Source organism: Oncorhynchus tshawytscha, linkage group LG26 (genome assembly GCF_018296145.1).
Source record: "Oncorhynchus tshawytscha isolate Ot180627B linkage group LG26, Otsh_v2.0, whole genome shotgun sequence".
NCBI classification, from domain to species: Eukaryota; Metazoa; Chordata; class Actinopteri; order Salmoniformes; family Salmonidae; genus Oncorhynchus; species Oncorhynchus tshawytscha.
Window position 1 is genome coordinate 28,383,792 of NC_056454.1, and position 14,452 is coordinate 28,398,243.

General features: G+C 43.5%; 1 protein-coding gene across 3 annotated transcripts in view; it reads right to left on the bottom strand.

Moving 5' to 3' along the window:
• Positions 1–9,060: 9,060 nt before the first annotated feature.
• The window catches only part of LOC112225494 (zinc finger MYM-type protein 2-like), a 33,186-nt gene continuing 27,794 nt past the window's right edge, over positions 9,061–14,452 (bottom strand). For all 3 annotated transcript variants that reach the window (XM_042306519.1, XM_024389503.2, XM_042306520.1), the window contains exons 20-23: positions 11,627–11,741; positions 11,034–11,279; positions 10,773–10,911; positions 9,061–10,604 (exon numbers count right to left, since the gene is read on the bottom strand). In XM_042306519.1, coding sequence (XP_042162453.1) covers positions 10,403–10,604; positions 10,773–10,911; positions 11,034–11,279; positions 11,627–11,741 — 702 coding nt within the window. In that variant the 3' untranslated portion in view covers positions 9,061–10,402. The remainder of the gene's footprint in view (positions 10,605–10,772; positions 10,912–11,033; positions 11,280–11,626; positions 11,742–14,452) is intronic.

The window sequence follows — 14,452 nt, forward strand, 5'->3', positions numbered from 1 at the left end:
GTTGGCAAGGAGCTGCCATGTGAAAGCTGCTCTGCATGCTGCCAGGGCACAGAGACACCAGCCCTGCCCGCAAGGCCCAAAACAGACAGCAGTAATTTATAGCCTTTAATCGCCTAACAAATTCACACTAGCCCCAGAGTCCAAATACTTCAGTTAGCCAGTCAGTCAATCAATCAGTCAGTACCCAGTTGTTAATTTCAGTAGTGCCCTGGATGTTTTTATGGGGCCTAGAATAGCCTTCCCACAGGCATAATCTTCTAATACAAGGCCTCAAAATTCAGTTACAGGGTGTGCGTGGGTATGTGTGCGTGTGAGAGAGAATGAGGGGTTAAACAATGATGTTAATTAAACCTATAGTGAAGACATTGGAACATTGAAACAGTGTGGCCAAATACATTCCATGTTTTATTCTGTCAATTCAGAAAGTTAAATTACATTTGATTCATGAATCGTATCCACATAGAAAAGAATGTGTCATTTTCTACTTAACCTGTTGAGTGTAGGGGGCAGTATTTTGATGTTTGGATGAAAAACGTACCCAAATGAAACTGCCTATTTCTCTGGCCCAGAATCTAGAATATGCATATAATTGTCAGATTAGGATAGAAAACACTTTAAAGTTTCCAAAATGTAGGCGAAAACCTGAGGAAAAATCCAACAAGGAAGTGCCTAAGAGAAACAAAGTGATATCAACCAGATTCCTTTCTCTATGGCTTCCACATGGTGTGAACAGTCTTTAGACATAGTTTCAGGATTTTATTCTGAAAAATGAGCGAGAAAGATCACATCTCGTCAGTGGATGGCTGGGTGCCGGCAGAGTTTTGCATGCGCAACAGCTTGGAGCAGACATTTTCTCTCTCTCTCTCCCATTGAAAAAGCTACAGTCCGGTTGAAATCTTATCGATAATTTATTGTAAAAACAACCTGAGGATTGATTATAAAAACCGTTTGACATGTTTCTACGAACTTCACTGATACTATTTGGAATTTTCGTCTGCCCCATCATGACCGCTCGAGCCTGTGGATTTCTGAACAAAACGCGCCAACCAAATGGAGGTATTTTGGACATAAAAATAATCTTTATGGAACAAAAAGGAACATTTATTGTGTAACTGGGAGTCTCGTAAGTGCAAACATCCGAAGATCATCGCAGGTAAGCGATTCATTTTATTGCTTTTCTGACTTTCGTGACCAATCTACTTTGCTGCTAGCTGTTTGTAATGTTTTGTCTGCTGAGAGAGATGTCCTAACAAACGCTTGGAAGCTTTTGCTGTAAAGCTTTTTTGAAATCTGACGCGCCAGGTGGATTAACAACAAGCTAAGCTGTGTTTTGCTATATTGCACTTGTGATTTCATGAAATGTAAATATTTTTAGTAATTTAATTTTGCACAAATCAACCAAAGCAGGCTGGTCGTTCGTTCTATTGGTTCGGTTGCCAGAGACTCGACCCAGTCATCCACTCTTTTTGTTCTGTATCTATGGGCACGACCCAGTCATCCACTCTTTTTGTTCTGTATCTATGGGCACGACCCAGTCATCCACTCTTTTTGTTCTGCATCTATGGATGTGACCCAGTCGTTTGTTCTAAATGTTTCATTGCCATACTGGCTGGAAACGATCTTATCCCCTGCTTGCTAGCTAGCCAACTACGTCTAACTTAAATCAAATCAAATCAATAAATCAAATTTTATTTGTCACATACACATGGTTAGCAGATGTTAATGCGAGTGTAGCGAAATGCTTGTGCTTCTAGTTCCGACAATGCAGTAATAACGAACAAGTAATCTAACTAACAATTCCAAAAAACTACTGTCTTATACACAGTGTAAGGGGATAAAGAATATGTACATAAGGATATATGAATGAGTGATGGTACAGAGCAGCATAGGCAAGATACAGTAGATGATATCAAGTACAGTATATACATATGAGATGAGTATGTAAACCAAGTGGCATAGTTAAAGTGGCTAGTGATACATGTATTACATAAGGATGCAGTCGATGATATAGAGTACAGTATCTACGTATGCATATGAGATTAATAATGTAGGGTAAGTAACATTATATAAGGTAGCATTGTTTAAAGTGGCTAGTGATATATTTACATCATTTCCCATCAATTCCCATTATTAAAGTGGCTGGAGTAGAGTCAGTGTCATTGACAGTGTGTTGGCAGTAGCCACTCAATGTTAGTGGTGGCTGTTTAACAGTCTGATGGCCTTGAGATAGAAGCTGTTTTTCAGTCTCTCGGTCCCAGCTTTGATGCACCTGTACTGACCTCGCCTTCTGGATGACAGCGGGGTGAACAGGCAGTGGCTCGGGTGGTTGATGTCCTTGATGATCTTTATGGCCTTCCTGTAGCATCGGGTGGTGTAGGTGTCCTGGAGGGCAGGTAGTTTGCCCCCGGTGATGCGTTGTGCAGACCTCACTACCCTCTGGAGAGCCTTACGGTTGAGGGCGGTGCAGTTGCCATACCAGGCGGTGATACAGCCCGCCAGGATGCTCTCGATTGTGCATCTGTAGAAGTTTGTGAGTGCTTTTGGTGACAAGCCGAATTTCTTCAGCCTCCTGAGGTTGAAGAGGCGCTGCTGCGCCTTCCTCACGATGCTGTCTGTGTGAGTGGACCAATTCAGTTTGTCTGTGATGTGTATGCCGAGGAACTTAAAACTTGCTACCCTCTCCACTACTGTTCCATCGATGTGGATAGGGGGTGTTCCCTCTGCTGTTTCCTGAAGTCCACAATCATCTCCTTAGTTTTGTTGACGTTGAGTGTGAGGTTATTTTCCTGACACCACACTCCGAGGGCCCTCACCTCCTCCCTGTACGCCGTCTCGTCGTTGTTGGTAATCAAGCCTACCACTGTTGTGTCGTCCGCAAACTTGATTATTGAGTTGGAGGCGTGCGTGGCCACGCAGTCGTGGGTGAACAGGGAGTACAGGAGAGGGCTCAGAACGCACCCTTGTGGGGCCCCAGTGTTGAGGATCAGCGGGGTGGAGATGTTGTTGCCTACCCTCACCACCTGGGGGTGGCCCGTCAGGAAGTCCAGTACTTAGTCACATCAAACGGTGCAGATAAACAAATGCAGCTACTGTTGTTGTTCTAAGTTGTTTTCTAATGACATTTATTTGGATACATCCATGGATACATCCATAACAATGAGCTAACGAGGCACGATTTTTCGCATTGGCATAGAAAATGTGCTCTCTCGTTAATAAGACACTGTTGTTCTGAGGAGCTAGCCAACAACACAGGGAACACAACTTCAAACTGAAGCTGGAAAGACCGCAAACTAGCTGCACTTCATTTCGTTTGACCTTTTTTCAATTGACATTTCTTGTTATATATCCATAAAAATGATGCCAGCTGAATCATGATTTCGACTGGCTGAGAAACGCTGCCTGTGTGTCTCTAGGCTCGACTCCCTGACCCTACACACTCATAACTAAGGGACAGTTTTAGATCGAATTTGAATATTGAAACAATGTTGCAAATGTCAGAGAGGCAGACAATATGGTTTATACAAATCTCCGCTGTTGAAAACTAAATGTTAGTCTAAAAGAAATGTGAGATAATGTCTAGAGGCTTTTTATAGTGGAGATCAAGTTTATAACTTCCCTGGCTGGGATGATGAGACAGTGGATTGCACAGTCATATGGAACAGAGTAAATAGGCATTTTAACTTCATAGATTTAGCCGGTGGTAACTTGTGGAAAAGGCACAGGCTGGAATGCGCTTTTAACCAATAATCATTATTATAAACTGGGTGGTTTGAGCCCTGAATGCTGATTGGCAGACAGAAGTGGTATATCAGACCGTATACCACGGGTATGACAAAACATCTATTTTTAACGCTCTAATTATGTTGGTAATCAGTTTATAATAACAATAAGGCACCTCTGGAACTTCGCATTACGCATAAGAACAGCCCTTAGTCATGGTATATTGGCCATATACCACACCTCCTCGGGCCTTATTGCTTAAATAGACGGATTGGAAAATGGCAGACCCTAATCCTGAGTACTTCATGTCCTGTAACTTTTCTACAGTGTGGCCAAACAGTGCATCCAATAGGGATCCTGTGTTTTGACTGTCCATGAGAAAGAGGGGCTTGTCACAAGAAAGTGAGGTAAAGATGACAACACATCCAAGATCCCAGTGACAGAGATGTGGGAACATGGGGATGAGAAGGACATAGGGATGAGGAGAGGGGCTGATCTCAACAGAGACTCTTACAGGCAGTGCTAGGTTATCATAGTGCCCGTCTCTTAGTCTGAGTATGAAAACTCCCTGTTTGAGTGAGAGAGCTCTGTGTGTGTTTATTGGAGGACTACGCCCACTGCTTCCCTAAGTCCCCCAAATAAGGATAGGTCATCCTAAATGTAACTTAATCCACCCCGACAACCCTCTATTGAGAGTCAGCCTTTAAAACCAGCTCCCAAGGTTACAGGGCTGTGTAACGGACGTGGACACTATCCTGTCGACCCACTCTTTTGGCCAATGGGAAGGACAAACTAAACCATCCATAACTTACACAGGGAGCAAATAAAGCTGAGAAAACAGCTACTGTCAGATACAGCATTGTTGAGGATTGACAATGAGGCAAAAGCAAAACAAAGTTGTCAGGTGTTTAACTTAAATACTTGTATCTTTCCATCAGTCCCCCTGGGCTTTTTAAATCTTTCTTCACTGGGGTATGAGGCATGTGTTGGAGCACAAAACATTAGAAATGCAGTTGTCATCCATTCCATCCCCCCTATACGGTCCAGTTCAGCTGTGCGCTCTTCACCCCCGCTCCCACTCTCTGTTGTTTTATAATTAAACGGCGACATTAGTTCATATCATGTGATTCGAAAAGGATTCATCACACATTAGAGGCCCTAATCACCACCTATAGTCTGCCCTCGCCTGGGCTGCAGGTTTCACCCACATGACCCTGCTGAGCACAGCGCTTCCTTTATGCCCCCTGAAAGAACCGGGGATTGAGCCCAAACAAAAAAAAAAACGAGAGGTTGAAAAATGTTTTTACACCAGGCCCGCTCTCTCTCAGGTCTGGCTGTGTGCGCACAGGGCCGTTTTAGCTTTAGATCAATGGGACAAGTTATTGGAGTCTGGCCAACTCTAACCGATAGAAAAGAAAAGCTGCCTCTTCAAAAAAAGGGGTTGTCATACCTTTGTCATAATGCTCATGATGAAATGGCCCGTTTAAACACCTGAAGTTTATGCTAGACCATTTAAAGGTTAAGATTTCCAGATAGCACTGCTAGTGGGGAAGGATACAGGGGTCTATGTCCTCTGAAATTCTGGTGGGATGGCCATTAAGGCCTTCCGTCAGTCACACACACAGGGGAAACACTGCAGCCCCTTTCACACGCCCCTGTCGTGGAGTTCAGCATTCATGTAGGGAATGATGGATATTATTTTAACATGACCTTGTGCTGTGATGTTAAGAGTTTAGGCACCATCTGCCCATCTATGCACTGGTCAATAGAGAACGTGCATGCTCATGGCATATAGCGCCCCCTATTGGGAACATGTTCAATACCCTTGTTCAGAATGTTTTTCACAATAATATGAACATTAAACAGGAATATGAATTACATGCCAGGGAAAAGAATGGACAATTTTGAGTTCATTAATTGAATTTCAATTCACTTCCTGAGTTGATCCCAATCACTTTACATCTAACAGTGGATGATTATCAGAATGTCACCATCATTATGATATTGTATGGCAAGACATTAACATATGGGCAATTCTACAGTAACAGTGATGCTGAGACTAAGATTTTTTTCATTACAATGTATGCCAACAAAAACCAATGACTGCAAATGTAAACAAACCATACAACTCTCTGCACAAGGACTAGGTTTAACAATGTCCATTGACAATTTTACAAAAACATTTACTTGAAGAACAGTGCAAAGTTTGGTAACAAAAAGAGGGTTTGTGCTGTCGGTGCAGTCATTCCGTTACCAAACTTTACATCTACACAGTTCAAGCAAATATGATATTGTAAAGAATTATTTGTGGCAAATGTTAAGTCGTCCTTCTGTATAGAGTTGTATGGTTTGTTTAACTTCGCAATCATTGCTTTTTGTTTGGCTTACATTTTAAAGGGAAAGTCTCACCATCGCTCTGTTTTACCGTGAAATTGACCATATCAATTCACTGAGAGAAAATAGGAATGGAATGCCAAACTTTTCTTACTAAACTTGATACTATTCACTACTCCCCACTGGGAACACACTGGATAAACCAACAATGTTTCCACATCATTTCAATGACATTACGTTTAGCCAACGTGAAATAGACATTGAATTGACGTCTGTGCCCAGTGGGCTTACATCACTTCCTGTCATGTGATCCCCCAGCCTCTTTTCCTGGGCGAGTTGTTGACATGCGTCACCCCTTTATGCCCCCTCTGTCTGCCACCTAATAGATATGTGCCTTCATCAGTGGGCTGTCTGCCGGTCACCTTGTAATGCAGGAAACAAGTTACCACGACTACATGCGAGGGCCCTAGTGTTACGCCACTGACGGAACCAGTGAGGCGGCACTCACATGGACACATCCTCATCCCGTCAGTCGAGGATGCCTGGTCGTTCTTTAAAAGTAATTTCCTCATCATCTTAAATGAGCATGCACCTTTCAAAAAATGTAGAACTAAGAGCAGATATAGCCCCTGGTTCACTCCAGACCTGTCTGCCCTCAACCAGCACAAAAACATCCTGTGGCGAACTGCAATAGCATCGAATAGTCCTGGCGATATGCAACTGTTCAGGGCAGTCAGGAACCAATACACGCAGTCAATCACGAAAGCAAAGGCTAGCTTTTTAGAACAGAAATTTGCATCCTGTAGCTCTAACTCCAAACAGTTTTGGCACACTAAAATCCATGGAAAAGAAGAGCACCTCCTCAAAGCTGCCCACTGCAGAGGCTAGGTAACACTGTCACCACCGATCAATCCACGATAAATCGAGAATTTCAAAATGCATCTCTCTACGGCTGGCCATGCTTTCCTCCTGGCTACCCCAACCAACAGCTCCGCACCCCCCGCAGTTACTTGTCCAAGCCTCCCCAGCTTCTTCTTCACCCAAATAGCATATGTTCTGAAAGAACTGCAAAACATGGACCCGTACAAATCAGCTGACAATAATTTCAAAAAATTATCCTCCGCCATTGTTGCAACCCATTTTACCAGTCTGTTCAACCTCTCTTTTGTATCGTCCGAGATCCCTAAAGATTGGAAAGCTGCCGCAGTCACCCCCCTCTTCAAAGGGGGAGATACTCTAGACCCAAACTGTTATAGACCTATATCCATCCTATACCTGCATTTCTAAAGTCTTCAAAAGCCAAGTTAATAAACAGATCACTGACCATTTCGAATCCCACCGTACCTTCTCCGCTGTGCAATCCGGTTTCCGAGCTGGTCACAGGTGCACCTCAGCCACGCTCAAGATACTAAACAATATCATAACCACCATTGAGAAAAGATTGAAGACGGCTGCACAGTACATCGACCTGGCCAAGGCTTTCGACTCTGTCAATCACCGTATTCTTATCGGCAGACTCAACAGCCTTGGTTTCTCAAATGACTGCCTCACCAACTACTTCTCAGACAGAGTTCAGTGTGTCAAATCGGAGGACCTGTTGTCCAGACCTCTGGCAGTCTGGGTGTACCACAGGGTTCAATTCTCTGGCCGACTCTTTTCTCTGTATATACCAACAATGTTGCTCTTGCTGCGGGTGATTCCCTGATCCACCTCTACGCAGATGACACCATGCTGTATACATCTGGCCGTTCTTTGGACACTGTGTTAACAAACCTCCAGATGAGCTTCAATGCCATACAACACTCCTTCTGTGGCCTCCAACTGCTCGTAAACGCTAGTATAACTAAATGCATGCTTATTAACCGTTTGCTGCTCGCACCCGCCCACCCGACTAGCATCACTACTCTGGACGGTTCCGACATAGAATATGTGGACAACTACAAATACCTAGGTGTCTGGTTAGACTGTAAACTCTCTTTCCAGACTCATTAAACATCTCCAATCCAAAATGATATCTAGAATCAGCTTTCTATTCCACAACAAAGCCTCCTCTACTCACGCCGCCAAACATACCCTAGGAAAACTGACTATCCTACCGATCCTCGACAATGTCATTTACAAAATAGCCTCCAACACTCTACTCAGCAAATTGGATGCAGTCTATCACAGTGCCATCCGTTTTGTTACCAAAGCCCCATATACCACCCACCACTGCGACCTGTATGCTCTAAATCGGCTGGCCCTCGCTACATATTCGTCGCCAGACCCACTGGCTCTAGGTCATCTATAAGTCTTTGCTAGGTAAAGCTCCGCCTTATCTCAGCTCACTGGTCACGATACCACCCACCTGTAGCACCCGCTCCAGCAAGTTTCTCTCACTGGTCATCCTCAAAGTCAACACCTCCTTTGGCCGCCTTTCCTTCCAGTTCTCTGCTGCCAATGACTGGAACAAATCGCAAAAAAATATGTATTAAAAAAATAAAAATAAATAAAATAAAAATCGCTGAAGCTGGAGACTTATAGTTCCCTCACTAACATTAAACATCAGCTATCCAAGCAGCTAACTGATCTCTGCAGCTATACATCCAATCTACCTACCTCATCCCCATATTATTTTTAATTTACTTTTCTGCTCTTTTGCACACCAGTATTTTTCCTTGCACGTCTATCACTCGTGTTAATTTTTCAAAATTGTAATTACTTTGCTACTATGGCCTATTTATTGCCTTACCTCAAATCGCAATTTGAACACACTGTATATAGACTTTCTTATTTATATACTCTGTTATTGACTGTACGCTTGTTTATTCCATGTGTTTGTGTCACACTGCTTTGCTTTATCTTGGCCAGGTCGCAGTTGTAAATGAGAACTTGTTCTCAACTGGCCTACCTGGTTAAATAAAAGGTGAGAAAAAACAACATAAATGTGAACACCGTCTCCCATAGAAAACTTCAGAACTTTGTAAGCCATGTAAGGGAAATGTAAGCAATGTAAGAGGATAAACATTAAGAAATGAAATGATTTATTTTGTCATGTCAGCCCACACGGCATCAACCTCTCATGAAGTTACACACACTTTCAGTACACACAGATAGGCACATTCACATTAGGCTTTCCTTGACAGGCTCTATCCAGACACCCTCCAGCTTCGAAGCGTGGTCTCCAGACATTACATGGAAGTCAATAGGCAAGGCAGGTGTCATTCAAAGAAAACTAAAACACAAACAAAATCCTATTCAGAAGTCAACGTAAAAACGAGGTATTCGCTTGTGTAATTTATTGATAGAAAATAAAAGAAAACTTAAAAAGGGGGGGGGACAAATTCAGAGCTTTCTATTGTAACTTGGATGCCTGGAGATGGAGTGAATTTGGGAAACGTAACCAGGCAGGTCTATAATGTGCTACTCCTGAAAGAGATCTGACCACCCTAGTTGCAACAAACAGTTTCAGTTGTTGCCGTTTTAACAGATTATCACTCATTAGTCGGGAGTAATACATCACCCATTATCAAGTGCTACGTTTTCAACTAAATAATAAACATCAAATAGCTTAAATGAGACAACAAAACACAATGGAATTCAAACTGACAAAATATAGTCTTTCGGCAGGATACCATCTCCTTCATACTTGAACTTGCAACTACTCTGAAGCCCCAGACAGTACCCCTACAGCCCCCCTCAGGACAAAAAGAAGGGAAAGACCGGGACACGGGAGAGCTCCAGGCTGCAGCAGATTTAATTGATCAACTAATTCATGCTCTTAATGGAGGAGAGGAAAATGGCACATGGGGCACAATCGAACACACATCCCATCCCGGCGTAAAAATAACAAATGTACAATAGAAGCAATCAATCAACCGCAATAAATAAATGTCTCATCTTTAAAAAGGCTTCTGGGGGTCAAAGCGGAGGATTCGGTGGGCATTTCTTGTGGATGTCTCAGTCTCTTCCCATCTACTACTTTTAACTTTCAGAAATAGTTACACAGCATAGCAGCCCAATCTGGGCTTAGCAAGTAATGCTACATCATGTGAACGGAGTTCCCCTATGGAAGGAAGGGCAACAGTTCTTGGGGAATTGCTTTTCACACGACACACTCCAATATCACCCTAGCTACTCGCAGTCAGAGTCCCATTCCTTGGCCCTTCAGGGAAACACCGTCCTCCGATCAGCTCTGGGCATGTGTAATCCCTTCCAACCGGACATCCACTGTACGCTCACAGCTGGCCTGAGATCGGTGTGAAATGGTGGAATTACTAACAGAGAACGCAGCAACCCAGTTGTAATGTTGTTGCGGATGGAACATGGAGCATAAGCGGACTCTTCTCTGTCATGACGGAAGAGTGGACTATTCTCCGCCTACCTCCTCCTCTTCTTCTAGATGGCACCCTCTGTAGATGTCTTTTACCAGAAGGAGAGGGGTGAGGATGCTCTCCAGGACACTGCGGTCCATAGGAGTAGAGGAGTACCACAGGGAGCTGTCACTGCTGCTGCCCGATGACTCTGGCTGCATATAGAACACATCCATACGCTGACTCAACGACCCTGGGCTGGAGAGGAATGACCACAAATTATAGTTATGTAGCTACATTTGGTCCAATATATTTGTTGTGCAGTGGTCCCTGACAAAATAACTAATAAATGAGTGCAATGTATTAAGGGAAGTTGCAATTAACCACTTGAGGAAGACAAGGTTATAGAAGAGCAGAGTAACTCACCATTTGGAACGGTAGAGTTCGTAGAATCTGCCCTCGTGCTTTTTGACTGGACAGTGTGTGGAGCTTCCCGAGCCGTCGTCTGGCTCGTAGGCTGCATCACTGTCCTCTTTACGTTTCCTCTTCCTGGACCCTGTTGGTACTGCTCACAGAGACAAAAAAGAATATTAACAACATGACAGGCACCCTGGCACAAAAAGGAAATGCTGATAAAAAGATGGACTCGACCACAAGAGTGTGTGTGTTTTAGTGGTCAAGACTCACAGTGGTGGTCCTGTGGGGAGAAGGAGGGGATGCAGATGCAGACAGTGGTTTCCTGTGTGGTTGGGTCTGTGTGGTCGGGGCCATAGACATTTCTGAAGGAGAGGCGCAGGTGCTGCTCCACGGTGCGCAGGCCAAAATACTTGGTGTTGAGATAGACCAGGGAGCGCAGCAATGCTGCAGGACTCTGCTCCCCCAGCAGCTTACAGCTCCACAGGCACTGCTCCTCCACACGGCCCCACCGAGAGCCTGGGGGCAGACAGACACAGCTGTTAACACAGATCACAATACACTACCTCTGGACCTAACACAAACATAGGTATATGAACCCTGCTACAATCGAATGTGGTTTTAAAATGTATCATGTCTACAGCGTCCTCATATCATAAATATTGTGCAATCGCTGTTTTAGAATGTGAAAAGCAAAAATGTTTCTAATCATTGGACACTGCAGGAAGGTCTTCTATTGGAGGAGTTGGAGTTCAAAACATACACTTCCAGGTCTAAACCTATTACCATAATCAGTGTGTGCTGAAGATCATTCAGTTGATAGACAAGTAAATTGAGCCGTGGTAAAGTGCGCGCTATTTGTTTACCATCAGGCATCACGCTGGGCTGCCAGTCTTTGAGGACCTTGTTGAGCTCCTCTCCAAACGGCTCATAGCACAGGTCACTGAACAGGTCATCTTTCCTGCCTTTGGCCTGCAGATGCTACAGACAAACAAGTAATAAGTTACCAGTGGAGAATAACTAGACTAAAGGTAAATCTTGTGGGAATCCAAACCTAGGCCTGGTTATGAGATTGTGAAGAATATAGATGGTGTCCTCATATTTTAAATAGTCAACACCTTGTTTCAGGATGTGAACAGCAAAAGTTATAATCATTGGACAAGACTTCAAAAAAAAATGATGGGAGGGGCAATAGAGGAGGAAAGATGAAAGGAGAGCGGTGAGAAATAGACGTCTGTTCCTGCTCCTGAGAGAGTCCATTTCACAATACAATCTTCTAGGGCTGGACAATATTGACAAATTCATACCACAATACTTGACGGTATTTTAATGTTTTTGAATGATAAAAGTTCTATATATGCTTTATGAGTAGTTAATGACCCTAAGGCGACAACACATAAATTAGTCATTTAAAAAAATGTGGCATTCTCCATTTATACTTACTGTTCAATCCAACAACAAAAAATCCCCAGCACATTTATAATTTCCACACTTGTGCCACGCAGCATGATATGGGCAAAAAATATAGGCCTAGGTGAACAGTTGGAATTAAGGACATTTTATAGTTGGAATATAGTGGGCAGCACCTTGAATACATTGTTTGACAGGACAACTGATGGGGTCACGATAGGGAATGCACCAAATGTTTGATGTATTATAATAATTGATTATTCTTATGTTGTATTAATAGAAAGGGAGGGGCTATGGGACCCCTCTACACGTATAGGGTCCTAGACTACAGATGAACTATATATACATATTCATTGTAAGGTTTTAGAATTGTTCCACAGTCTTTTCTAAGTCTCTGCCTCTTATAATGAAATGGGGTCTGTGAGAAAGCATTTAAATTATAAACGAGAGCCCTGCAGGGGAGTAGAATAGATAAGATAATAGATTTTTTCCGGTCACAACTTTCAGACTTGTTTTCGAGTTGCTGTGCGTTTTGTTGCCAACAAATTTTGCTACCTGACAACTTTACGGTTTTTACTTTTTAATTACCGTTTATATATATATATATTTTTTCTTCCCCTCAACTTTTTCACTCCGGACGCTTTATCTGGAAACGATTCGTCAGGACCTCCAACAGCCGAAGCTAAGTAGTAACATTAACATGATGCCTTCTAATTGCAGTCGCTGTACTCGCCTTACGGCGAGGATAGCTGTGCTACAAGCCCAGCTTCAGATGCAATCGTTAGGCAAGGGTAATTTCAGTGTAGGAAAGGATGAAACAGCGTCTGTGCCACCAGTAAGTACAGATAGTAGTATAAATCCCCTGGCACAGTCCCCGCAGCCGGACAACTTTCTCACGGTTTCTGGAAGGAAATGCTGTAGGAACGCTCAACCGGTGTCACTCATTCAGCCGACAGAAACTTTCAACCGGTTTTCCCCATTAAGCAGAGAGTCGGAGTCAGAGGCCGAGTCTTCTCTGGTCTCTACTCCTCCCTTTACGGGGTCTGAGACGCCGAAGCTTCCCACCATTAGCTCTGACAAATTGAAAACTCTAGTCATTGGCGACTCCATTACCCGCAGTATTAGACTTAAAACGAATCATCCAGTGATCATACACTGTTTACCAGGGGGCAGGGCTACCGACGTTAAGGCTAATCTGAAGATGGTGCTGGCTAAAGCTAAAACTGGCGAGTGTAGAGAGTATAGAGATATTGTTATCCACGTCGGCACCAAGGATGTTAGGATGAAACAGTCAGAGATCACCAAAGCGCAACATAGCTTCTGCGTGTAAATCAGCTAGAAAGATGTGTCGGCATCGAGTAATTGTCTCTGGCCCCCTCCCAGTTAGGGGGAGTGATGAGCTCTCCCTGAGTCTCACAACTCAATCGCTGGTTGAAAACTGTTTTCTGCCCCTCCCAAAAGATAGAATTTGTAGATAATTGGCCCTCTTTCTGGGACTCACCCACAAACAGGACCAAGCCTGACCTGCTGAGGAGTGACGGACTCCATCCTAGCTGGAGGGGTGCTCTCATCTTATCTACCAACATAGACAGGGCTCTAACTCCTCTAGCTCCACAATGAAATAGGGTGCAGGCCAGGCAGCAGGCTGTTAGCCAGCCTGCCAGCATAGTGGAGTCTGCCACTAGCACAGTCAGCTCAGCTATCACCATTGAGACCGTGTCTGTGCCTCGACCTAGGTTGGGCAAAACTAAACATGGCGGTGTTCGCCTTAGCAATCTCACTAGGATAAAGACCACCTCCATTCCTGCCATTATTGAAAGAGATCATGATACATCTCAAAATAGGGCTACTTAATGTTAGATCCCTTACTTCAAAGGCAATTATAGTCAATGAACTAATCACTGATCATAATCTTGATGTGATTGGCCTGACTGAAACATGGCTTAAGCCTGATGAATTTACTGTGTTAAATGAGGCCTCACCTCCTGGCTACACTAGTGACCATATCCCCCGTGCATCCCGCAAAGGCGGAGGTGTTGCTAACATTTACGATAGCAAATTTCAATTTACAAAAAAAAAAAAAAAAAAAAAAAAGACGTTTTCGTCTTTTGAGCTTCTAGTCATGAAATCTATGCAGCCTACTCAATCACTTTTTATAGCTACTGTTTACAGGCCTCCTGGGCCATATACAGCGTTCCTCACTGAGTTCCCTGAATTCCTATCGGACCTTGTAGTCATAGCAGATAATATTCTAATCTTTGCTGACTTTAATATTCACATGG